Below are 25,526 nucleotides of genomic sequence, written 5' to 3' on the forward strand. Positions count from 1 at the left end.
TGAACATGAATCAACTTTTATTTTTATTGAAAATCATGAAAATCATGAAAAACATGCCATTTGTGTAAGGAATTTGAACAAGTTACATGAAGATATACATTGTAAGTATTTTAGGAAGTATCCATAGTTTGTACAGTTTCCTCCACAACCTCCAGGTTCAGCGGAGCCACCACCTTCGTCAAAACACCAGTGGTTCCTCTTTTGTACTTGTAGTCACCAGTTCTACAGAGAAAAAGCAAACATTTCAATTAAATCAAGGGTTGAGCAGTAACATTATGTCTAAAGACATGTTTAATGTGTTCCAACTCATCTGACAGACTATCAGCACAGCATGCCAATTTAGACAAACATCCAACAGACATATTAGTTAAGCAAAATCAAACTGAGAAGACCAAGTAGCTACAGTAGATTACAAAAAAAAAGTTGGTTAGTAGCAAATTCAGATGGGTGTGAGAGGTGACGGCTGTTAAGTCTGCACTCTACCACAACACTCTCCATATGTACTCACATCTGCATGACTTCAAGAGCATTTACTCTTCAAGCAGAACAAGCAAAAGGACAACAATCATCCACCAGTTCATCAAGTGATGCAAAGCTAATGATTTAACATGCTCTGTAGTGATAAAAGATGACATGATGCAGTGGACACACAATAGCACTTCTTTCTGCACTGTACTACCTCTTTACAGCAGCTATTCTCAACCTTGGGGTCCCGACCCCAATTGGGGTCGCGAGATGATTTTTGGGGGTTGCCAAATCATTTTGGAGGTCAACTCTGTCTCCACTGTGTTAAAGTGTTCATGTGTTAATGTGTTTTAGTCTTTTTGGTCATTTCATGTCTTTTTTTGGGGTCATTTTCTGTTTGTTTTTTTGGTAATTTTGTGTCTTTTCTGGTCATTTTATGTCTTTTCTGGTCATTTTATGTCTTTTTTGGGCCATTTTGTGTCTTTTTTTGGTCATTTTGTGGTCAATTTGATTCTTTTTTGGGTAATTTTGTGTCTTTTTCTGACAAATCCCAAAGTAGCAAGTTATTACTTTCCAAGGGGTCTCTGGCTAGAAGCTGACTGTTACACACTCATGAGGTCAGAATGGACCTTTAAACTTATAGCAAAGGACTAAGATTAAAAGTAACAATAAAATATAAAAAAAAAATATATATATAAATGCACAGACAGAGAGATGTTTTAGTTGTTGTCTGCTTCATTATTTGTCCAAAATTCGTCATATCAACTGAGTTTGTATGATCTGAGCTGTGCGTCTGAGGTTCTATTCAGCGGGGGTCGCGGACAACTTGCATGTTAAATTGGGGGTCGCGACTCAAAAAGGTTGAGAACTCCTGCTTTACAGGACTGCATAAAGAGTATAACCTAATAGTTTCAGGTTCATAAAAAGTATCAAAATTAGGGATGGGTGTTTGGAAGAAACCTGCCAACTAGTTTATCTATAACGTTAACTAATTAATCGATTAATCGCTGCATGCAATCATGCACAAAATAAAAGATATATTTTGTTATGTTTCATAACCAGTTTTAAACTTTGTTGTAGTAACTTTTAAGTCAATAAAATGTTATACCAAACAGAAACGATGACCAACTACTACTACTACCACCTACTGTGGGTGAATAGATCCAGGAATTCAAACTACTGATAAAATGTCACATCACTGGAACAGTTCTCACCTGACCCCCTTCTTGTTGGCCTCATCATGGGGCCGGATGTAGTCCACCTTGCCCTTGGTGATGACACACAGGTCTATGTTGCTGCCAGAGCCCAGGTCGTTAAATATACCGGCAGCAATGGCATCACGCACCAGTCGCTTAGCCTCCTCCTCCTTTGAAGAGACAAACAACATTGATGCTCAAATGAAAACCAACATGCTACTGCAGGATGTGGATTGTGTGTGTTGTGTTACACTTACTCTGTCATATGTACTTATTTTTTGACTTCACTCTATAAAATTACTTATTGTGACCTCTAGGACGGTCAAAGCCTAATGAAACTTTACAACCGCAAACAAGAGACCTAGAGCATTTGGGTGATTGTCATGAAGCCAGTCTGAGTTATGTCTGTGAAGATTATAAGGATATACTTTATTAAACTAAATATATTTCACTTTTATATGAATGAACAATATAGCCATATTGAGGCACAATTCATTGTTTTGTGCTAAAATAATATTTTCTATATTTTTGATTCACAAATTCATTACTGTAATGCGTCCAGATAAAAAGGTCATGGTTGAACAAAGAGCTGAAAGCACACTCAATTACCATAGCTTCAGGCTTTTCCTTTAAACCAACAGCACCATCTAGTGGGCTCAGAGAATAATGAAAATGGTTCATGAGGCTTCATTGGCACATCACTACTGTGGCTGTTCCAATTCATAATTCCATTATGGAGGAATACTGAAATCAATGTACCAATTCCTAATATAAGAGACGAAAAAAACCAAGTTATTTTTAAAATATCCTTTACTTAGTGGTGTAGCCTTCTTAAAAGTATTTCTGACTATCACTTTTTCAGTAAATACTATATAATTTTGACAATTATTTTTACTGGAGTACTTTTAAAAAAAAGTGTTGTTACTTTGAAAACAGCTTGTAGCTACTCTACCTGTAGGGTTATCTACTCACCTCCATGTCAGGCTTGTAGCGGTCCTCAAACACTGCCATGGCAGCCAGGGACCCAGATCCTAAGCAAAGGCAAAAAAAAAAGCAGCTTAAGTGGATCATGACCTGACATCATCTGTTAAAAGGCTCAGACATTCACTGTGTTTTTCCCCCTTTCTCCCTGTCGATGTCCACGCTCTGTGAACGCGTGATGACGTATGCACTTTGTTAAAGTTTGTACATGGACATGTTCACAGTGTGTTTAGTTGGACATGTGAGCAAGTGACTGCAGCGGTTGCCGTGTACCGCCCTTCGTCTGCCGGTATTTGCCGTCTTTAAGAGCATTAAGTCCGTGAAGGAATGTAAGTGACCTCATTGTCTATTGTTGTAAGTAACTTAAGACTTATCTCTTTAATTTGGCTTTTACCTGAACCATATATATATATATATATTATTTATTTATTTATTGTTTTATCTATGTTTTTTTAAACTTTTTATTGTTATTATTAATTACTTTTATTTTTTTATTTTATCTTAACCTACTTTATGTTTTATCTAATTAATTTCTAAGCTGCCTGAAGTGTTTCCTCAGTTTGTGTTTTGTTTTTAATAGAATGGGTGGGGTTGAGGGTTGGGGATGGGCGGAGGGGGTTGGCTTGTTTCTATGATTTCTTATTTGTATTATTATCACTTTCTCCTTTTTTATGTAAAGCACTTTGTGCATGTCTCTTGTATGAAAAGTGCTATAAAAATAAAGTCTGATTGATTGATTGAAGAGTTTTATATCCATATAATCGCTGATGACGATGTCGCACTGTTTGCATGTTCATATACAGAAAAAAATAGCCTGTTATGTGTGTGACAGCATATACCTTGTTTAACCTGTAGGCATTGTACTGTGTCCTAAGCTAATGATAGCTTGCACGTTAAAGCTGTTTAAACTATTAGTATTATCATTTGGGTACTGGTGACTGCCTGCCTTGTGATATTCCTACATACATATGTGATTTAAATGCAGCTTGACCTGTTATTACATTCCTATGTGTGCAGATATTCCTTTGTTTATATTTGAGATGGTTATGGCCATCTTGGTGGTTATGGTAATTATTTCTTGAATGAATGCTTATATAATGCTAGAATAACAACAACCTGTATGTAATACACTAAATCTACACATAAAATCCAAAAAGCCAAGTAGAGGGAACGTGTCAAAAAATAAATAAAATTGGATCCTAAACAAATACTGGCTCTTGTGTTTACTGGCCCCACATATTTTTGTCTCCGTTGCAGGACGGAGAGATTCAAAAGATCCTCCTCTCCTACAGCCATCAGGCTGTCTCATGCTTCAAGAGATTCTACCAGACTAACAGAATTTCCCCTTGGGGATAAATAAAGTAATTTTGATTTGATTTGATATGTTGGAACCACGTCATGGTAAATGGTAAATGGACAGCACTTATATAGTGCTTTTATCTAAAGCGCTTTACACTGCAGGCATAGCTCATTTCCATGTTCACTTCGCTCATTCACTCGTTCTTCACCTCGGCAAGTTTCAGTTCAGTTGTTATAGTTACAGAACAGTGAATTAAATTTTTTTATAATCCACACAATATACAGCCCTGCTGAAAAGAGGATTTTGGAAACTGTTTGTGTGTGTTGGGTGGGAGGGCTGTTAAAGTTAGGTTTTTGTTTTTGCATCATTTGATTAAAAAAAAGTAAATATTATATTATAGTTATAATGTAAAAAATAACCAAATGGAGGTGAAGCTCTCTACAATTCATCTAGGGGTCAAGCTGCAACAACAATATAAAACAACAGTGGTATTTTAGTGTTTGATACTGACCCATGGTGACGTAGGGCAGCTTGTCAGTGGAGCCGTGTGGGTAGATGCTGTAAAGGTGAGGACCATTACAGTCTACTCCACCCAGGACCAGAGCAGCCCCGATGTAGCCCTGATACCTGAACACACACAAGAAGGAGCAAACTCACATGTCAGACACCTAGTAATTCAAGTATCCAAAGAGTATAGTAAAAAACATTAGAGACTGATTTAATTGTATGGCTTTAAAATCCATCTATGTGATGATGTGTTTATATTTGGGAGTGTACCTGAAGAGCATCTGTTTGAGCATGCGGTTAGCAGTGGCAACACGTGGCAGCCTGCCTGTGGAGAGGGAATGCAGCTCCAGGTTGGAGGAGATGATCTGAGTGGTCATCTCTGTATCTGCTGCTGTTCCTGCTCCACAGCAGCTGGACAACAACACAATTACACAGCAACCTGTCAGTCAGCTTCATTACATAAAGCCTGAGAAAATTAAAACTATAAATCTAGAGCTGCAACAATTGTTCGATTAACCGAATAATAACCGATTATTCAATCAATTGTCAACTATTTTGATAATCGAATAGTTGGTTTGAGCAGTTTCTTAAAGTCCAAATTATCTGATTTCAGCTTCTTCAATGAGAATATTTCTGGTTTCTTTGTTCCTTTATGACAATAAACTGAATATCTCTTTGCTTTGTGGACAAAACAAGAGATTTGAGGACGTCATCTTGTGGTTTGGGAAACACTGATTGATATTTTTCAACATTTTATTGACCAAACAACTAATCAATTAATCGTTTAAATAATCGCCAGATTAATGGATAATGAAAATAATTGTTAGCTGCAGCCCTATATAAATCAGAGATTTTCTCAAACCCAAGTTTTTCAACCCAAGATGTGCACAGAAACAATTTAGACACTACTCTAAATGTATAACACATATAACCAAAGTCTATCCATGTTGAGATGGAGCAGTGAGGAAACACTGGAGGCAGCTTAGAAATTAAATAGATAAAACAAAGTAAGTTAAGATAAAATAAAAGTAATTGATAACAATAAAAAGTAAAAAAAAAAAAAAGCGAGATAAAAAAGATAAAACAACAAATAATTAAGAAGTAATGCATGATACAAATATGTATTCATATATAAAAATAGACTAATAAAATAAAAGAGAAGATGTCTATAAATAAACCTTGCATTGACAAACAATCCAAGGCCAATATGGGTCATGAGCAAAAAAACTCTAAAACTCTGACATAAACATTGTAGTTGACAACCTGAGCCTCAGTCACTTACTAAATGTTGGGGGAGATGTAGTGTATCTTGGAGCAGTTCTTGTCTGCCACTATCATGCCCTCAGTGGCTCGGGTGTCAGCTCCAAGAACAATACCATCCTTTATAAAGGAAAGACAAATTCTAATTTCAATCATTAGTAAACCCACACTCAGTAAGGCTGCTTCCTTGAGTGCCTTTACCAGCAAAGTGAAACAAAATCTCTTAGAACAATTAGCCCATCTGCTGTAGGGATGACCCCGATCGATTGGCAACTGATTGGATCGATATGATAAAAAAATTAAAAAATAAATCGATCGAATAATCAGATCAAAGGTTAAATCGATCTGATCGCATTATACATACATGTGCTTTACAAGTGTTTGTTATGGTGTGATATACATTCCGGATGGAATATGAAGGAATATTAAAGTTACTGCTATGCAATAAATAAAGGTCAATCTAGGTAATCTAGTAGTATCTAGTAAATAAATGATTACAAGGTTAACATAAATGAAAGACTATAGGCCTGTGCACGAGTGGATGAATTTATGGGGGGAAAGAAAGAGTAAAATATAAATATTAATATCGTCCCATGTGATCGATCGGTTCTGATCAGTAATCAGATCGGTGAGGCTTTAGGTGATCGGTATCGGCCCCAAAAAACCTGATCGGACCAGCTCTAATCTGCTGTCCTTCTGGTTTATTTCTCTTGGAGCACACTATGCCCTGGTGACAGACTTACAGGCAGGTTGAAGTGATGGGTTTGGGAGGAGAGAGGGGTTATATTTTGTGTAGAATGTTCTAAATGAATAAATGTTGTAAACATAAAATAACAGTGTTAAAATTGTAAAGTTTGGACTTAGACCAAGGTTATGTTACATCAAAGCCTTTGATTATTGGATTGTTGTATTCATCCACCACATGTTTATCATTTTTCTAATGACAAAACATGCTTAAATCATAAAACACAGATTTCTGAAAAAATAACAAACACCAAACGCAGCATTTAGGGAACAAATAAAACAGAATATGGAAACATAGGACTTTTTATAAGCCCAACTTTTGAGCAGACAGGTTTCTTTCACTTACCTTAAAAACAACACCACAGATGGTAGTTCCTGTTTTCCGTGCAGCAGGCAAGCTACTTCCTAATTTCTTAGAATCGACTTCCAAAACCGCATTCCTGAAAATATTAAATAAAAAAAACTATTAATGTCAAAACAAATGCTGCTAAGCCTAATAAATGCAAAGTTTGGTTAAATGACTACAGTGTCAGCTTTTCACTGACACTTAAGTGATTTTTTTTTTTAAACTGTAGGCTGTAAATGCAGTTTTGGGATGTTTTGGAGGTTTACACCATCTACCAGCAGTCACAATAGCCTCCAACAGGTCTGGACTTGGAGCATAGAGCGCATAACTTTCAGCCCAGACATGAAGCACATCTCCAGCCACAAGGTAGATACAGAGTATTACCAGTAAAGCATCCTGACGGTGTTGTTGCTTTAACCCTCCTGTACTCTTGGGCTCCTTTTTGACCCCAAATCATTTTCAACATATGATTAATATAGGTTAACTTTCATAGAATTTCTTGAAATTTTCAGCATATGTGCCCCTCTGCCTCATTTATGGATAATATAAATTTCAACTTTTTACATTTTCACGTGGTTTATACATTTTTATTGCTGTCATCTATAAATGAACAATTCTTTCAAAACATAAGTTTCACTAAAAGTTGACATAACCTACTCTGTGCATTCCCACCAAGAAATTATTATTTCACTATATCTATTAAAATATTCAGGTTTTATTACTTCTTTTTCCTCTTGAAACGAGGTCTAATTTTGTGTATTTTACTAAAATTGACCAATAATAATGAAAATTATATATACATTTTTGGTCATGAGTTGCCTTAAAAGGTGAAAAAAAAAGTAATAATTTTGCTCTACATGTCCTAAAGGACATGTTAGGAATCGGGCTTGTAACTGGAGAGTTGCCGGTTCGAATCCCGGTACTGACAGGTCTAGGACTGAAGTGCCCTTGAGCAAGGCACCTAACATAATAATAATACACAACAGCTCCCCGGACGCAGTAATGTGCTGCCCACTGCTCCTTGCATGGTGTGTTCACTTGTGTGTAAAAAAGGATGGGTTAAATGCAGAGGTTGAATTTCCCCATTGTGGGATTAATAAAGTAATCTTTTTCTTCTTCTTAAGAACAGTTAGCTGATGACTTTAACTATATTAACTAACGTAGAGGTAACCGTAGAGGATTCATTATCTGACGGTTGGTTAAAGGAAAACCTTTCACTCATTTACTGTTGCATAGAACACAAGTTATATAGTTGGCAAACCAAAAACAGTGTAGTTTATGATGCTCAAACACAGTTGATAGGTGAAGGCTGAGGTTAATACCGGCGTGGAGAAATGCCTGAGTCACTGTATGGTAGCCAAGTTAACATTAGCATCACATGGAAAACCATTGAAAACACGTCCATTCTACAATATATTAGAATACAAAATGTAACAATTTATTAAACACAGTAATATGTTTATTCTGATCGGATTTCCATCCATTTAAAAGCCCTTACCTCTTGCAGTTTTCGAAACTGAAACCCCCAAGCGGGGACTGGTTAACTACCAATGTCGCCATCTTGATCAATGAACTGAAGGATTTTCTTCTTCCGCTTTTTCTTCTTCTTCATTAATACATTTCCGGCTAGGCTGTCCGCTAGTAGGCGTAATGCTGCATGCTGCCCCCCACCGGTGTTTAAATGAACTTGTTCACTTCAGTCCGGTGGTTCGCAAGAAATTCTAAATAGTCCTTCCGACTAGCTAGTATATTAACCCATAAGAACTCAGACCCAGTAATCCTTAAAGGAACATTATCGGGGATATACAACTGTGATGTGACATATATGTCACAGCGTTTATGGTATTTATGTTTATATTTCTCATTTTAAAATAAAAAACTAGACACATTTTCTGCTTACAGGAACACAAATTTGCCTTTTTCTTTGCATCTCCACAACATTTACCAAAATTGTGACATTAATAGTGCTGTTTAACAATAAATTATTAAATTATTATTATTATTTCAGATTTGTTTTTAAGTAACAAAATAATTATAAATCAATAATAAATAAAAACAAATAACCATTTGCCTTTTTGTTTGCATCTCCATAAAATAAATCAAAATTGTGACTTTAATTTGTTCAGGAAATCTGGTCAGAACAAGTTAAATGCAATACAAGACATACTATTAATGGATTAGAATGGTTAAATTGGTTTAAACTTAGCCTAGTAACAAAAATAAGCTTTTTGAAATTAGCTCCCTTTTCACATTTCTGTGTCCAGTCACAGCCACATTTTTGGAGAAGTCACTTCTTGTCAAAGTCACATGACCACCACACCAGAGTGTTGAGTATGTGTCACTTAGGGATTTAATGAGTTAAGAAGAATCTAGAAGAGTCTAGAAGATTTAAAGTGTTTGTTACACGGGTCACCATGGGTTCTCATGGGTTAGCTTCAAAAAGACAACACTGACTTCAGCAAAAATGAGTCTGAAAGCTGTTTAACCCTCCTGTACTCTTTGGGTCCTTTTTGACCCCAAATTCATTGATTCATTCAAATTCATTGACCACATTTTCAACATGAACTTGAAAATAAGGCCCTAATTTTGTATATTTGACTAAAACTGACCAATAATAATTTAAAAAAAACATGAAAATTATATATCAATGTGTTGGTCATGATTTGCCTTAACAGGTGAAAAAAAAGTTGTCCTTAAACCAGTCTGATGTCATGGGGCCCTTTTTGACCCCTGAGGGCCGTGGGTGTTATATATTTTTTTTATTTTTGATGACCAAAAATGAACAATGTTTTCAAAACATAAGTTTCACTAAAAGTTAACATAACCTACTCTGTTCATTCCCATCAAGAAATTATTAATTCACTACAACTATTTTTTTTTTAAAATCAGGTTTTGTTACTTTTTTTCCTCGAGGTGAGGTCTAATTTTTTTATATTTGACTCAAACTGACAATAATAATGAAAACAAATATGAAAAATATATATCTATGTGTTGGTCATGAGTTGCCTTAAAAGATGAAAAAAAAGTTGGTAATAATTTTTGTTCTACATGTCCTAAAACCAGTCTAATGTCATGGGGTCCTTTTTGCCCCCTAAGGAGCTGTTATACCTTTTTTAGGAGTACACAAGGGTTAAGCCATTGTTCCCTATCACTGCTGTTCTTCTGGCAAGCACAGAAAATATGATACACAGTTTCCAAATTCCCACAAGAACATAACCCATCCGGATGTTTGCCTATTATACTCAAATAGCTTGCTAGGCCACAGTGACCCAAGCGTAATCATATTAAAGTTGTCTTTCCTGTTATTACCAACCTCTCCCCTTTCACAAATTCTTGCAAAGAAAAATAGGACCTTCCCCTTGCTTCTCCTCTCCACTCCTCTTGCCAATCATTAGTTACATATTCTTGAATAACAATAAAACATTCTGGTCTTCTAAGTAATATGTCTCGGTCTATGTTTTCCTTTTAAAGAGACTATTTTGCTATGGTATCAACTTTTTCATTACCCTCCACACCTGAATGACCCAGGACCCATATAAAAACATTATTTCCTGTCCTTTCTAGTTTACACAATAAAACCAACATCTCAAATATCAGATCCGCGCCCTCCATGTCCCAGTTGAAACACATCTAAAGCCACTGCCGAGTCAGAACAAATGGCACGTTCAGTAACAGTAGTAAACACACTGTGACATACTATGTTGAAATTTGGGGAAATGCATATAAAACAAACCTTGATCAAATAATTAAACAGCAGAGAATTGCTATTAGGATAATAAATGAAGTTGAATACCGTGATTCTACAAATCAGCTTTTTATAAGATCACACACATTCAAATTTTTGGACATTGTATGCTCAAAAACATGAGAAATTATGTTTCGAGTGGTAAACATGTCAATTCCTGTTTGTATTTAAAAATGTTTATTATTTATTATTTATTAAAGTGTTATTTATAACTTAAGGGGGTTGCTAATGTTTGAAACTCACAAAGTCAGAACTAATCTCAAGTACAGATGTGTGTCAGTTTTGGGTGTAAAATTATGGAATTATGGACTAAATGATGGAATAAAGATGTGTAATTCTCTGTTAGTTTTCAAGAAGACTTTAAAGTCTAAAATTATCAAGGTTACAATGAAATTTGATATTCGATCCAGGGAGCCATCAGTGAATATCTGTATGTGATTCCCAATCCTACTTACTTGCTTTACATGTTGTTTAACCCTTAACCCTTTATCAGGCAAAGAACCATGTTTGCTAACTTGAGCTTCAGTAAATCACACAAGATTCAAGCTTTCCTTTATTGTCATTGTATTAAAAAAGTATACAACTAAATTTACGTGTGCTTCTCATATATAAGGTGCTTTAAAAAAGACATTCAGACATTACAAATATGTAATAAGTAGTCTAAAAAGATAATAAATTGTTTAAAGGTAAAATATAAAGTGGTGATGGATGCAAATTATGTGTTATTGTCTATTTAGGGTTGCTGTGGGAAAGAGACTATAATGAATATAATAATAATAAAGACTCCATTGACCTCTATTTGCAATATAAAAATGAAACATTTTGCAAAAAGTCTTGTAATGTCCTCCAATAACACTTCAGGGTTGACATTTTCAATTTCCAGGAGTGCCCTATAAAGGTTACTCATTGAAATACTTGCAAATTCCAAATTTCAACCCTAGAGAATATTGGAGGATATTACATACAGCCAGAATGTGTAAAAAAAACATACGGACTCAGGGAAGGTTGGTAATATTGTGAGAAAAAAGTTGTGGCAACATGTGGCAAATCTACGAGAAAAAAATGTGCAGATTTATGAGATTTAAAGGATGAATCTGCGAGAGAACGTTTTTTTTCTTCACTTTTTTCTCGTAAATCTGCAACTTTTTTCGCACAGATTTGCCACTTTAAATCTCTGAAATCTGCAACTTTTTTTTCTTGTAGATTTGCAACTTTAATCTCGTAAATTTGCAACTTTTTTCTCGAAATACAAACCCCTGCTCGGGTTTGTATTTTAATTCATATTTGGCCCTAATATGCCGTCATAGTCAAGTTCTCCCTGCACAAGTCATTGAAGAATAACTCTGTTTGTACAACTGTTTCCTGCAGATTTTTTAAATTATTATATTATTATCATACTGATTGGTCAGATGTCATGGTGTCACTGTCTGTGACGTAGCCTGATCTTTGCTAATTAGCTGGAAGAAATCCATGTGGTTCTACGACCAAACAGAGAGACATGGAGACCTCATTTTGATATCCACTGAAGTTACCAAATATAGTTCTTCACCCTATAAAGGGTTAATAGTATCACCTGAGAGGCTAGAATCCTTTTCATGGTTAAGATCTAGCAGAGTGAGATCTACCTGAGGCTGAGAAACAGCTTCTTCCCCCTGGCAATCAGACTGATGAATGACAAATTACCTGCTATTCTGTTATGAGTGCAATATTTTAAAACAAAAACAAAATAATTCATCAATCAATAAAGTATTTGTCCAAAACAAAGCCAGTTTTTAGAGTCTTCTTGCTCTTAAGTCCTTTAATAGAAGTGCAGTATTGCTCCAGTTCCTGTAGAAAATGAACACAACTGGGTTTGAAAGCAACTTTCCTACAAACAGAAGTAGCTGTACAAAAAACTCCTTTCCCTCTGATTTTCTTCAAAACAAATAATATCTTTTTTCTTAAAGTGGATTGCTTGTCCAGTTTTCCTGTTGACAAAATTTTGCACATACCTCCAGAATATTCGAGCATATACACAGTCAATCAATATCAAGCTTAAATCTCTCTAAGGTTTTTTTTTGCTGGATATATGTTATGCATTATTTTAAAGGAGACCTCTTTAAACTTTATTATTCAAGACAAATGTATCCCCATATAGACAAATTTGCCTCCAGTCAATATCCCCATATAACGCAGTCCAAAAATATTTTGCTGAGGGTCCAGTTACAGTCAGCATGAGGCTCCTGGTGAATTTATTCGAATGATACAATAGATTGGAGCGACGTGGCTCGGTGTATGACGTCTTGTCTCTAAGGAAGCGATGGTGTTTGTATTTTTTGAAGTAGTGGTTGTTGTTTTTGCAGATTTGTCGAATGTGCTTGAACGCATCATCCTTCCCTTGTTGAATGACGTGTCAACAAAGTGCCGGAAGCTTCCAGTGTGTCCAAAATGGCTTACCAGACACTTCAACAGGAGTATTTACAGATTCCCATTGTTACCAGGGCATATACAACCGCCTGTGTCCTCACAACTGCTGCAGTGGTAAGAAATATTCTCATATTAATGTTGTTGTCTCGGGCTCAGCTCTGTGCCGCCTTTACTCTGCTGCTAGCCTAATGGTTTAGCAGTAGCACCTGAGCAGGAGACGTGTCCGGGTCTGGTTACCCGGGATGTTAACTCTCTAATTCAAGTCACTAAAAGCTGAAGACATTGCTTTGTTGCCTCTGAGCGGAGGCTTGTTTTAATTTAACCAGTGAATTAAAACTGTAAAGACACGCTAACTTGCATTTCCATCGTGTGGCGTTCATGGAAGCGACAGCTGTCCTGTCCTTTGCGGTTAATGCGGATATTTATGACGTTATGAAATTATGCTGTTCTTCTGAACTTTTAGAAAACTCTATAAGCTTTATGGCAGAACGCGTCTCTATAAGTCAAATGGCAACCAATGGTAATTAGAGAAAAACAAGCCATCATCTTTGCAACAAGAGACTTCTGTTAATGTATCAGAATAAATCCAGTGATACCCGATTTGATGTTCTTTTATAAAGTGCGTTACGTTGTATTTTGGCTTTTGAAAGGACAATGCAGGCTGATTTTCGTGATAACTCTGGTCTCATAAGCATAACATTGAAGATTTGAGTGTTTCCAAATAATGCCTAAAGCAAGCATATATAAGGTGAATATAAGTGGTTCAAGCACAGAACCTTGTGGAACGCCAGGACTAACATTGTTAAACATGGAGGATTCAAGCAATTAAATGTTCCAGACCCTGTAATAGGATGCGATGAGTATTGGTGTTGACTACAGCACTAAGATCAAACAAGATTAGTACAGAGACAAGTCTGAAACAATTTCAAGATCATTTGTAATTTTCACCAGTACTCTTTCTGTGCTGTGATGCACCCTAAATCCTGACTGGAAATCCTCATAAACTATTGATAAGTTGTCTGGCTGTCTTGGAAGGATACATTTTATTCTTCCAGTCGTGGATCTAACTTCCTTTGTTTATTTTATATATATTTTTTTGAGGGGCAATAGAGTTGAAAACTCTGGCTAAACCAGACTTGTGTAACGTTATGTGCTTGTACACATTATCCGGTACTGCAAACTTATTATCTGTTAATGGATCAAACAGTCCATTATGTAGTTACCTTACTATCTCTGACAATAACAGCTGGAAGAAGTACTGAGATCCTTTAACAAGTAGAATCCGTAAAACAACAACAAAACTGATTTACAGTTAAAAGTCCTGCATTCAAAATCTGTCTTTAAACAGGTTCATTTTCGATTAATCAATCTTAAATAAGTAATACCTGAAAATTGTTCTAAAGTTTAGTGTTAAGTTAAAGGGACAGTTCACCCCATCTGAAATATGTACAATATATACATATATATATATACATACATACAAAAAAATACTAATAGTAATACTAATACTAATAATACTATACTAATATTTATCCCCGAGGGTAAATTCAGTTAGTCTGGTAGAATCTCTGTTAGAATGAGACAGCCTGATGGCTGTAGGAGAGAAGGATCTTTTGAATCTCTCCGTCCTGCGACGGAGAGAGAGGAGCCGTCCACTTCTTTTTTTTGGTCCATAAAGGTTTTGTGTAGCGGAGGATCTGGGTATTTCAGGATGGACTCCAACATGTTGACAGGTCATCTCTCCACCACCTCCTCCAGTGTCCAACCTGGCTCCAACCACAGAACCAGCTCTTTAGACCAGTCTGTCCAACCGCCTTGCATCTCTGTGTCTGGTGCTGCCTCCCCAGCAGACTGCAGCATAAAACAACACACTACCACCACAGACTGATAAAACATCTGCAGCATCTTACTACAGATGTCAAGAGATCTGAGCTTCAAGAAGAAAAAGAGGCGGCTCTGCCCCTTTTTGTAGAGAGCGTCTGTGTTTAGGGACCAGTCCAACCTCCATGTCCACCCCACAGGTATTCACTGGCTGAAGAGGGGGCTTGAACCTGCGGAAATCTATGATAATTTCCTTAGTCTTTGAGGTGTTCAGTAGGAGAAAGTCTCTTTGACTCCAGTCACTGAAGGCTTTTATCAGAGCCCTATATTCAGATTCCTGTCCATTCCTGATACCTGCCACAATAGCAGTGTCGTCGGAGTACTTCTGGATGTGGCAGGACTCAGAGTTGTATTTGAAGTCTGCTCTGTACAGTGTGAACAGGAGTGGAGCCAGAACAGTGCCTTGTGGAGCCCCTGTGCTGCTCATTAATGTCCCAGAAACACAGTTCCCCAAACTGACATACTGTGGTCTTACTGTCAGGTAATCTGTGATCCAGGAGATGAAGGAAAGATCCCATCTCTGTGAGCTTGTTTTTGAGTATGTTGGGTTGGATGGTGTTGAATGCGCTTGAAAAATCAAAGAACCTGATTCTCACATAAGCACCAGTTTCCTCCACATGAGCAAGGGCACGGTGAAGCATGTAGAGGACAGCATCGTTCACTCCAGCGTGTTGTTTGTATGCAAACTGCAGGGGGTCGAGTTTGAAGTGAGGGCTACTGGTCTGTAGTCATTAAGTTCAGCTGAACATTTTATTTTTGGAACACAAGAAATCTTCCACAGTGCCGGCACTCGCCCCAACTGTAGACTGAGGTTTCTAAGTAGGCTGATCACTATCTGTGGCAGTCATGTTCTCAGTGGACATAGTCACTGTGATGTCACCCACTGGTTTGTGGACTGCACGTTTGAAGCATTGATTATTGTGTTAAGGCTGTCACCATCTTGCTTTACATCTGTTGCTATTTTATTTTATTTTTTTAACCAGGAGAGACCATATTTGGACTGGGGAGGCATGTGGATTGCAATAATAAAATAGCATTTTTTTCTATACAAAAGTGAGAAATAAATGTAATTCGTCATAATTGACATAATACCTAAAATAGTACAATTTATAAAGCAAGAAATGTGTATTTGTCTGTGTTTCCTTTCCTAAGTCTGTATTTTAGCAAGGGGTAATGAGTCTCCCCTTTACACATGATGATGATTATAATAATCCTATGGAGTTTAAGGCAAACACACAGTTTTTCTAATGCATTTAAATGTGTTATTTCCACCTGTTGTATTTGAATATTTCTGCATACTGGGGTATCTAAACAGTTTTGTCAATTCCATAAATTAAATATCACTGGAAAGCGGAGACTCTTGTGGGTCCATTGAAGCCACTTTAATGTACTGTAACTGTGATGTTAGTCTCCCTGGTCCCCGTTACATTGTAATAATTATTTAACCTCGCTGTATCAAGTGATCTGTTGGGACTTCAATGACAAATGTGTAATAAATGTGTCTAAAAATGGTATTAACCCAAAAATTGCTGCATCTTATGGGACATAATTGAGAATGGGAGTGGACTTCATGTATTTGTATAAGTATGTTATAAACCCTTATACACTAATCATTTAAATTAATTGATTAATTAATAATTTTTCATTACAGATTTATGACAAAAAAAAACTTCACAGGCTCATTCAACAAAATCATCAGCAATGTAATGGGAGAGTACTTTAACACTAGGTTTTATTTGTGTCGGATGTGTCTTAATGTTTGTCAAAGCATTTTTTTGTCTTCTCTCACAGCAACTAGAGATCATCACACCATTTCAGCTATACTTCAATCCAGATTTGATTCTTAGGAATTACCAGGTGAGTTATCTGACCCACTGCTTCTCTTCATCTTCAACCTCCTCCTCATCCTCAGGAGGATTCATGACATATACTACAAGATTTCATACACTTCACAACCTCAAAGGGGACATATGCCTATTTTAAGCTCCATACTTAGACAGAAATGTTTCTTTTTTTAGTTAGTTTGTCTGTATCTGTAGTCAGAATCTTTTTGACCTGTTCTTTTTACCGACTGTCTGTCTAAGCCCAGTCTCCTCTTATTGATCAGTGTTACTGGAAGAAGTTTTGTATGGGCTGAAATATGTACCACGAGAAACTGAATTTGAATTACTAATATTTGAATTTGAATTGCTTAACTTGAATAATTGCATTAAGAAACTGAATTTGAATCACATAATTTGAATTTCTATTGTTCAATAATATGAATCATTGCATTGAAAAACTGAATCTGAATTGTAATTTGAAATTTAATTTATTAGTTTGGAACTGAACACTCAGTTCTCACAATTCAAATTCAGTTTGCAAAATTCAATTTCAATTTTCTGGAGTAGTTGAGGCAGAGCAATCAAGCGCAGATACACAGAGCGCCTGTTGGGCCAATCAGCACCTACGTTTTCGCAGAAAATCAAAATTGAATTTTGTGAACTGAATTTGAATTATGTTATGTTATGTATGTAATGTTCAGTGGTCTATAATGTTTTATCTTACTCAATTTGTCTATGTTATGTACAGCTAAATGTTCCATTTTCTTTTTGTAGGTATGGCGACTAATAACCAACTTCCTCTTTTTTGGTCCAGTTGGCTTCAATTTCCTGTTCAATATGATTTTTCTGTATCCTTTTCAGTTCCATGTCTCAGTTCATTTTGCATGAAAAGTGTTTGTATATTTTCTGTTTCACAGGGGAAGAACAGCTGAAGGTAGTTTCAGAGATAATATGATGATGACACTTAACACAACAATTATGTCAATAGAAATGTATAATGTAAGATAATTTAAACCAATGACAAAAAGTAGGATGTGACAGTTCGTAGATACTTCGATGCTGATGAATTTAGGTGTAGATTTCCTTAACTATTTTCCTTCAGGTACAGATACTGTCGTATGCTAGAGGAGGGCTCTTTCAGGGGACGCACGGCTGACTTTGTCTTCATGTTCCTCTTCGGTGGGCTTCTGATGACTGTATCCTTCCCAAAAATATGTCATTAAAGAAAATGTTTAATGTAGAGATAATGAGGTCTGGTGGCAGACTGTGCTCTTTCACTTGGTAGAGCTTGCACCCCAGGTACAAAGGCTCAGTCCCTATAGCTGTGGGTGCTACTCTGACCTTAGGTTGTCGCAATACTAAAATTTTCAACTCGATACCGATACTCGGGAAAATATTCGATACTCGATACCACAAGGATAAAAACAAAGACCCCAAAATTTAACAGAAATATTTTTATTAACAAGAAAAATGCAACAGAACCACAGGTTAAATATTTATAATAAAAAACAGTTGTGCAAAAAGAAACTGCAACTATTATAACAAGCTTCAGGTCTGAGGTAGTGCAAAAAATAAATAAATACAATAAACAATAACAATTAGGACAATATTTTGAGGTTGTATGCTGTGCACAATGTTAGGCAAGCTTGATAAGTCGATTTTTCTCTGCTTCATTCTGGGACTTCAAGAGAGAAAATAACACTTCAGTCACAACATTTATGTAAACTTATTAACTCTATGCTTATGTATACTGACACTGTGTCAATTAACGTAATATGGACATACTACATGCCTGATTTATTTATTTATTTACGTTGTTTATAATCATTAACGTGACGTCAGCCTTTAATTGCTAGCTGCGGCTAATGGCTAATAATAACACAATACTTTTGAAAATGAGTATCGTATCCGGATACAACGTTTAGTATCGATACTTTTTTGAGTATCGATTCTTTTGACAACCCTACTCTGACCTGCAGACCTTTGCTGCCTGTCATCCATCTCTTCTTTTTCTCCCACATTCATATCTACCTACAGCTGCCCTTTTGAAAAAAAAGTAAAATATTTATTTATTGTCCATGGGACAGTCTGTAAACCTCTGGGTAGCCCTGCACTAAAATATTTAACTTCTACACATATATGATGGACTGATATTTACAATATTGGTTGTTCCTCATCACATGACATGCAGTACAGGTACTGAAGTGTTGTATCTCAGGGGCAGGCAGTAAACCCTGTAAAAAACGCCTTGGAACCTGCAAGCTGTAATGGTTTTGCTATTGCTCAAGCTTGTGAGATATGTTGCACCTGCATCTTTGATGTATGCTACATTAATAGTGAGTGAGCCGGGGTCTCAAAGTGGTAGAATCCGTGTATCATTCGTTCTTTCCATTTTCAATTGGCAATCAAAAATCAAAAATTGACTGGTTATTTTGTTTTTGCTTTTTGTTATAACACAAATACGAAATGGAAAAACTGACTGAATTTGATTTTAATATTTAATCGGTCGGGTTTACGTGACCCGGAAGTTTGACTGCCGTCAAGTGAGCTGTCATTCGCTTCTCCGTAGTCAAACCAGCCGTCCCTATATAATAATAATAATAGTATTATTAATATATAATGTAGTGACCCGTATTGTGATATTTACAGTAAATTCATTGCTCAGAGCGAGCTGACATGAAGGATAAACACTTTACTGTCATTCTTTTTCCACCTTTTTTCAGTATAAAACTCCTACCAATATAATATAATAATAATTAAATTGCATCGTGCCGAAAATGTATTTGTTGTGTCGATGTGCAGTTTTCAGTTTTCAGAATAAAGTGTTACCCAACCAGGCTAAAAAACAGATAAATATGGAAAGAAGATTAAGTGCATGATATGACATATCACTTGGTGCATTCCTTTTCACTCAGCTGTAGCGTGACAGTAAGAAGGGATAATTTTCCAGATCCATTATGTGATATCTGTCAATGGAATGGATCAAGTCACAGGCAGAGTGGAGTCTAAGTAACTGGCCTAAAACACATCACTTTATGTTAGAACCTGTTAAACAGGTTTGCCACCAGCATGGTTCAGTCCTCACAATAACCATTTTGTCCAGCTATTTATTTTATGTTATGTCCTTTAATAAGGTTTCAGATATTTGGCACTTTTGTAAGTCTGGTTTTCCTGGGCCAAGCCTTCACTATCATGCTGGTGTACGTGTGGAGTCGGAGAAACCCAAATGTTCGCATGAATTTCTTTGGCCTGCTGAATTTCCAGGCACCCTTTCTCCCCTGGGTGCTGATGGGATTCTCACTTCTGCTGGGCAACTCCATCATTGTGGATCTTTTAGGTACCTACCATTGTCATCTGTAGTCATTGCTCTTATAGTCAGGCGGCTTAGCTAAATGAAGACACACCGGACAAATGCACCACTTTTTTTCCACATACTCTCTATCACCATAGGTTTCAATTTTTGGCAGGAGCAATGTTGTGGATCGGAGATGGCAGCCATATAAAGTCTATGAGAATCAATACATCTTCCAGACACTTAGAAGGTCAATCTTGGTGTCAAAATCTACATTTTCTGGGTCAAGGAATCATTTAAAACTATTGAGAATATCACTAGATGATTATTTGATCAAATACATATGTTAATTTTCACCCAGACTGGTAGGGCTTCAAGTGCTGCAGAAGGGAATCCTGAGTTGAAAATGTTTGGAATCTATGTTCACGGGAAAGTGCGGATTAGCTGCCATGTACACTGCTAAATAAGATCAAGGGAAAGCTTTAATCTCATGTCAGATCTTGTATATACATTTTCCCCAACAGAAAATGTATATTTTGACACCAAGATTGACCTTCTAAGTGGCTCGGAAGACATATTGGTTCTCATAGACTTTATATGGCTGCCATCTCCGATCCACTATCTTGATGAAATGGCTCCTACCAAAAATTGAAACATATAGTGATAGAGAGCATGTGGAAAAAATGTGGTGCTTTTGTCCGACATGTCCCCTCCGTTCTTAAATCTGGTCCCAAGCCGCCTGACTATTAGTACTGATATGCTAAGAGCCAAAGACAACTGGCTTGGTAGGTGGTTTACAGTGTAAATAATGCTTATGGCTTTTTTTTGAGGTATCGCTGTTGGTCATGTGTACTTCTTTCTGGAGGATGTTTTCCCCAACCAGCCTGGTGGTGGAAGGTGGCTCAAGACCCCATCCATCATGTGAGTCTCTTATTTCTACCAAAATTGTTATAACTTCACACCAGTGGCCCCTGCGGCTGGAGGCATTCTCTTTTCAGGTTTCCATCCATCCGTCACTTGGTCTTTCCATGCCATTAGACTTGTTGGTGACTGGGACCTCACAAAACATGTTTGGCCATGATTTAAGAATTCATACGCTTAATATGACAATGAAGAAATTACATTTTGTATTCAAAAAGACAAGAGTCGAATGACAAATATTAACTGAAAATGGGACAGAACTGCAGGTTGTTTACACAGTGCAAGAAAAGACAAGTGGTTGTATGTGTAACTAGTTCAACATGGATAGTATTTGGAGCCCCCATTTTTTTCAACATTTGAGACACTTGTGAGCACTTGGGAAAATGTGTATATATGTTTTATATACTTTGATTTTTTTTTTTAAATTGAAGAAATTCAACTTGCCCTTTCAGACTTGATGAGCAGTCTTCTGCCATTCCTTTTCACTTTTAATTTCTGTCTTATTACTCAACAGTAATATTAACAGTAACATTTTTTCTTTTAGAATTGTTCTCTTTTGTTAGGCATATTTATTCATTACATTCAGTGTCACTATTATAAAAAATAGATATTAAAAAAACTGCAGGACTTGTATATTGTAGTGTAGGGCTGGGCGATATGGACCAAAAGTCATATCCCGATATATTTAGGCTGAATATCAATATACAATGTATATCTCAATGTTTTTATGGCAAAGTGAGAGTAAATGTTCAGTCAAAGTCAAATCCAAATATGACATGTCACAAGATGTGACATTAAGCTCCATTAAGTGTGCCTACAAATAAAAATACATCTTAAATAAAAATAGCCTATGAAATAAAATAGGCCAATCTATTTCGTAAATAAATACATTTATATGAGAAAAGAATAAGGAACATTACAAAAGAACTAAATATGACAAACCCTAGTAAGGGCAGCATTTATATAGAAAGAAAGGGAGGAAAAAAAAGAACTATATCGATATATGCAATATGGTCTAATTCCATATTACATTTTAAAATATATCTTGTATATTGATATATCGCCCAGCCCTATTGTAGTGCAAAATGAAGCCACAGTTAGCTAAATGTGATGAGGAAAATGCCCTTAAAGTGCTCAGTTTTCAGAGCTGAATTTGTTTTCTGTTGCATTTGAAGTTAAGAAAATGAAATATTGAGGCGGAAAAAATATATACATTAATCATAATTTAACTGCTTGTTGCTTTTAAATCAAATGTATTATTTTTTTATTTATGCAGGGGGACCGTATGATTTAGAATAACCTTAGTGAAGATTATTTTCTGTAATGCAATAAAATATTTGTTCCTACTAAAATAGTAACAGTATATTATGATAATTATTGGGATACAATACAATACAATAAATCTTTATTATCCACCATGGTGGAAATTTGCCTTTGGCTCACCGTAAAGATACAGAATTTCATTAAAAACATACAGCAGTTGAGAATGCAGTTAAAACATAGAGAAAGAAAAGAAAAGAAAAGAAAAAAAACAATTAAGAGCAGTTAGTGTTAGTGTCAGTTAGTGCATTAATACAGTGAATTACAGTTATTTTGGACGAGAAAATCATGACATGACTTGTTCATATTATCTGCCTATCTGACAGTTGGCCTCCCTTTAATAATCTTTAAAAAATTCCTTTATTCTGCTTCTCTGTGTGTCTCCTACAGAAAGATGCTGTTTGACACACCAGAGGAAGATGCCAACTACAACCCCCTGCCTGAGGAACGCCCGGGGGGGTTTGCCTGGGGAGAGGGACAGCGCCTTGGAGGTTAAATGTTGCTCCCTCATCGTCCCTGATTGTCAGGTCACTTCCAAGGACATTCCCTTAGAGAGATGAAGGGGACAAACATGGTCTTTGTTTTTGACGTGTTTGTTTAGTTCTGGATGAAGAATGCCAAACAACCAGAGCTGGTTTGGAGATAACCGTCTGTCTTTGTATATGGGCTTAAATCATCCCCAGAAACTCTTCTCGATGCAAGATTGTTTCTCTAAGACTATTTGAGAGAACACATTCTTCGGATGGAACTCTGGTTGGTTTGTCTTCATCTAAAAAAAGAAAAAACAAGCAAAATTGATATAAAACTGTCATATGGAAGGAAAAAAAATGACCGCAGTAAAATGGCAAAAACAAATTTCTTCAGATGTGCATTTTTTTTCTTTTTGCGATCAATTATTTTTATTTTCAAAAGAGAAGGGCATGAAACAAGATAAATACAGTAATACAACAAGTAATATTCACTTCCCTTTACCCACCCAACCCTCCCAGGTTAGCGACATCCCCCCTCCCTCGATATCCCAAAAAGATCATCTACATTAGATACAGCATACATCACATAGTACATAAGTCATATCAATGTCCTATATGCCAAAGTAAGTATATGAAAATAAACAAAAAATTACATATATTTCAAGTAAAGATGTCTTTCTCAACTCAGTAAATTTTTAACCATTGCCACTGCAGAGGTCCAGGTTTGGATTGTTTTCTGACTAGCTCCATGCATTTTTGCCACAGACAACTCCATATAGAGTATGTTCAAAAATGATTGTAACCACTGGGTGCGTGTGAGTGTGTGTGGGGGCTTCCAGCGCAAGGCCAGCATTTTCTTAGCTGCAGTCAGCCCCGCTAATAGAGTGCGGGTCCGAGCAGAGGACAGGTTCAAAGATGAGGTGTCATTTAGAAGTAGTATTTTAGGAGAACATGGTATGTCTACCTCCAATAGGCCTGATAAAGTGGAAGATACCAACTTCCAAAAAATCGCCACATCAGAACACTCCCAGTACATATGCAAGAATGATCCTACATGACCCAGAGAACATAGATCACAAATAGGCGAATGTATGATCTTCATGAAGTACCTCTTTCTTGGTGTTAGATACATTCTATGTATGAGTTTGAAGTGTATAAGTTTATGATTAAGATTCTTTGATGTTTCGTCTAAATTGTTCCAGACAGTCAACCAACACATTTCATCACTGGTTAGATTAAGGTCGCCTGTCCATACCCGATGAACAGCCAGGGGTCCACAAGAGGATGCTAGTAAAAAAGAATAAAGAGCAGAAACTAGGCCTCTCGACCTTACTCCTACATCTACTAACTTGTGCAGCTTGTGAGTGGGGAGGAGAGTACCCCAGGGCACACCGTACGCTCGCATCGCGGACCTTAGGCGCAAATAGAGGAAAAAAGATGTACCCGGTATATCATAAATGGCTCGTAGATCAGTAAACGATCTCAGACCCCCACCATCACAGACATCAGACAAAATGTTAACCCCTCTGTCACTCCACTCCCTGAAAAAGAAGGGCACCCCGCCAGTAAGTAGAGAGTAGTTATGGAAAATAGGGCTTTGTGCGTGCCACTTCAACATACAGCCAGTCACCTTCTCTACTGAGCGCCACACAGTCAAAAGAAACGACATAATGGGACCTAGTTTTAATTTGGAACGCTTAATGGAGAGGCCTGAGTGTATTAAATCTTGAAGGCGGTGAGGGGAGGCTAAATGTTCTTCTATAGGTCTCCATGATAGTTGTACCTGGGGGTCCAGCCAATTGGAAAGTGGGCGTAGCACGTAAGACCAAGAATAAAATTTAAAGTTAGGGACAGCAAGCCCCCCATTCCGTTTATTGCGTTGAAGAGTAGTTAGCTTAATACGTGGACGTCTCCCACCCCAGATAAACTTCGATATTATATTATGCATCTTGTCCCAATAGCCTTTAGGTGGGGGAAGAGGTATCATATTCGAATAAAAATTTACTCTAGGAAGGACGTCCATTTTAATTATGGACACACGCGTTTGTAAGGAGTTTGGGAGACGCGTCCACCTCTCCAAGTCCCCCTCCACTCGTTTCATAATACCCTGGAAATTTTTGTTAGAGATGGAAAACAAGGAGGGAAAGATATCCACGCCCAAGTATTTGAAGTTCCCAACCACTGGTATGTGTGTTGGTAGTGTGGAAGTGTCGAGAGATGAGTTAAGGGGCATCAGCGAAGATTTAGTCCAGTTAATTTTATAACCGGAGATGGAGCTAAATTCCTCAAACACCTCTAACACTATCGGAATACACGCTGGCGCATTATTTACGTATAATAGAATGTCGTCTGCGAATAATGATATATGATGTGAAGTATTACAGAAGGATATGGGCGAGAGAGAAGGGTGCCGCCTAATCGTTTGCGCCAGGGGTTCAAGGGAGAGAGCGAACAAAAGAGGGGATAGAGGGCAGCCTTGGCGGGAGCCTCTTGATACTGGGAAGGAGGAGGAATACATGTTGCCCGAAAATACCATAGCTGAAGGATTAGAGTAGAGTGCCTTAATCATCTTAATGTAGTTATTACCAAGACCAAAAGCTTCCAAGACCAGCCAGAGATAGTTCCATTCAAGTCTATCAAAGGCTTTTTCGGCATCTAATGATAGAACAGCACATGGGGTCTCAATATCCTTAGAAAAATAGATTGTGTGGAGAAGTCTACGCAAGTTATCAGCTGCGTGGCGCGTTTTTATAAACCCAGTCTGGTCGTGATGTACTAATTTGGTCATGAGTGTCTCAATCCGTGAAGCCAGGACTTTAGCATATATTTTTATTTCTGAATTCAAAAGTGATAGGGGTCTGTAATTGCC

At 36.9% G+C, this 25,526-nt stretch overlaps 2 protein-coding genes across 2 annotated transcripts; one reads left to right on the forward strand and one right to left on the reverse strand.

Moving 5' to 3' along the window:
- psmb7 (proteasome 20S subunit beta 7) lies at positions 1-8,434 on the reverse strand. Its single transcript, XM_059358552.1, has 8 exons — positions 8,298-8,434; positions 6,800-6,893; positions 5,732-5,829; positions 4,720-4,860; positions 4,454-4,569; positions 2,634-2,692; positions 1,680-1,831; positions 1-222 (listed from the first exon to the last, which is right to left on the reverse strand). Exons 1-8 carry the CDS (start codon positions 8,357-8,359, stop codon positions 111-113), a joined length of 834 nt encoding a protein of 277 aa, XP_059214535.1. The 5' UTR covers positions 8,360-8,434; the 3' UTR covers positions 1-110.
- A 4,462-nt stretch (positions 8,435-12,896) lies between these two features.
- Positions 12,897-23,062, forward strand: derl2 (derlin 2). The gene is made up of 7 exons (XM_059358627.1): positions 12,897-13,064; positions 16,623-16,688; positions 17,429-17,502; positions 17,757-17,850; positions 19,796-19,991; positions 20,777-20,867; positions 22,578-23,062. Exons 1-7 carry the CDS (start codon positions 12,972-12,974, stop codon positions 22,681-22,683), a joined length of 720 nt encoding a protein of 239 aa, XP_059214610.1. The 5' UTR covers positions 12,897-12,971; the 3' UTR covers positions 22,684-23,062.
- Positions 23,063-25,526: the final 2,464 nt, after the last annotated feature.

The sequence above is a fragment of the Centropristis striata genome, chromosome 19 (assembly GCF_030273125.1).
Source record: "Centropristis striata isolate RG_2023a ecotype Rhode Island chromosome 19, C.striata_1.0, whole genome shotgun sequence".
Lineage (NCBI taxonomy): Eukaryota > Metazoa > Chordata > Actinopteri > Perciformes > Serranidae > Centropristis > Centropristis striata.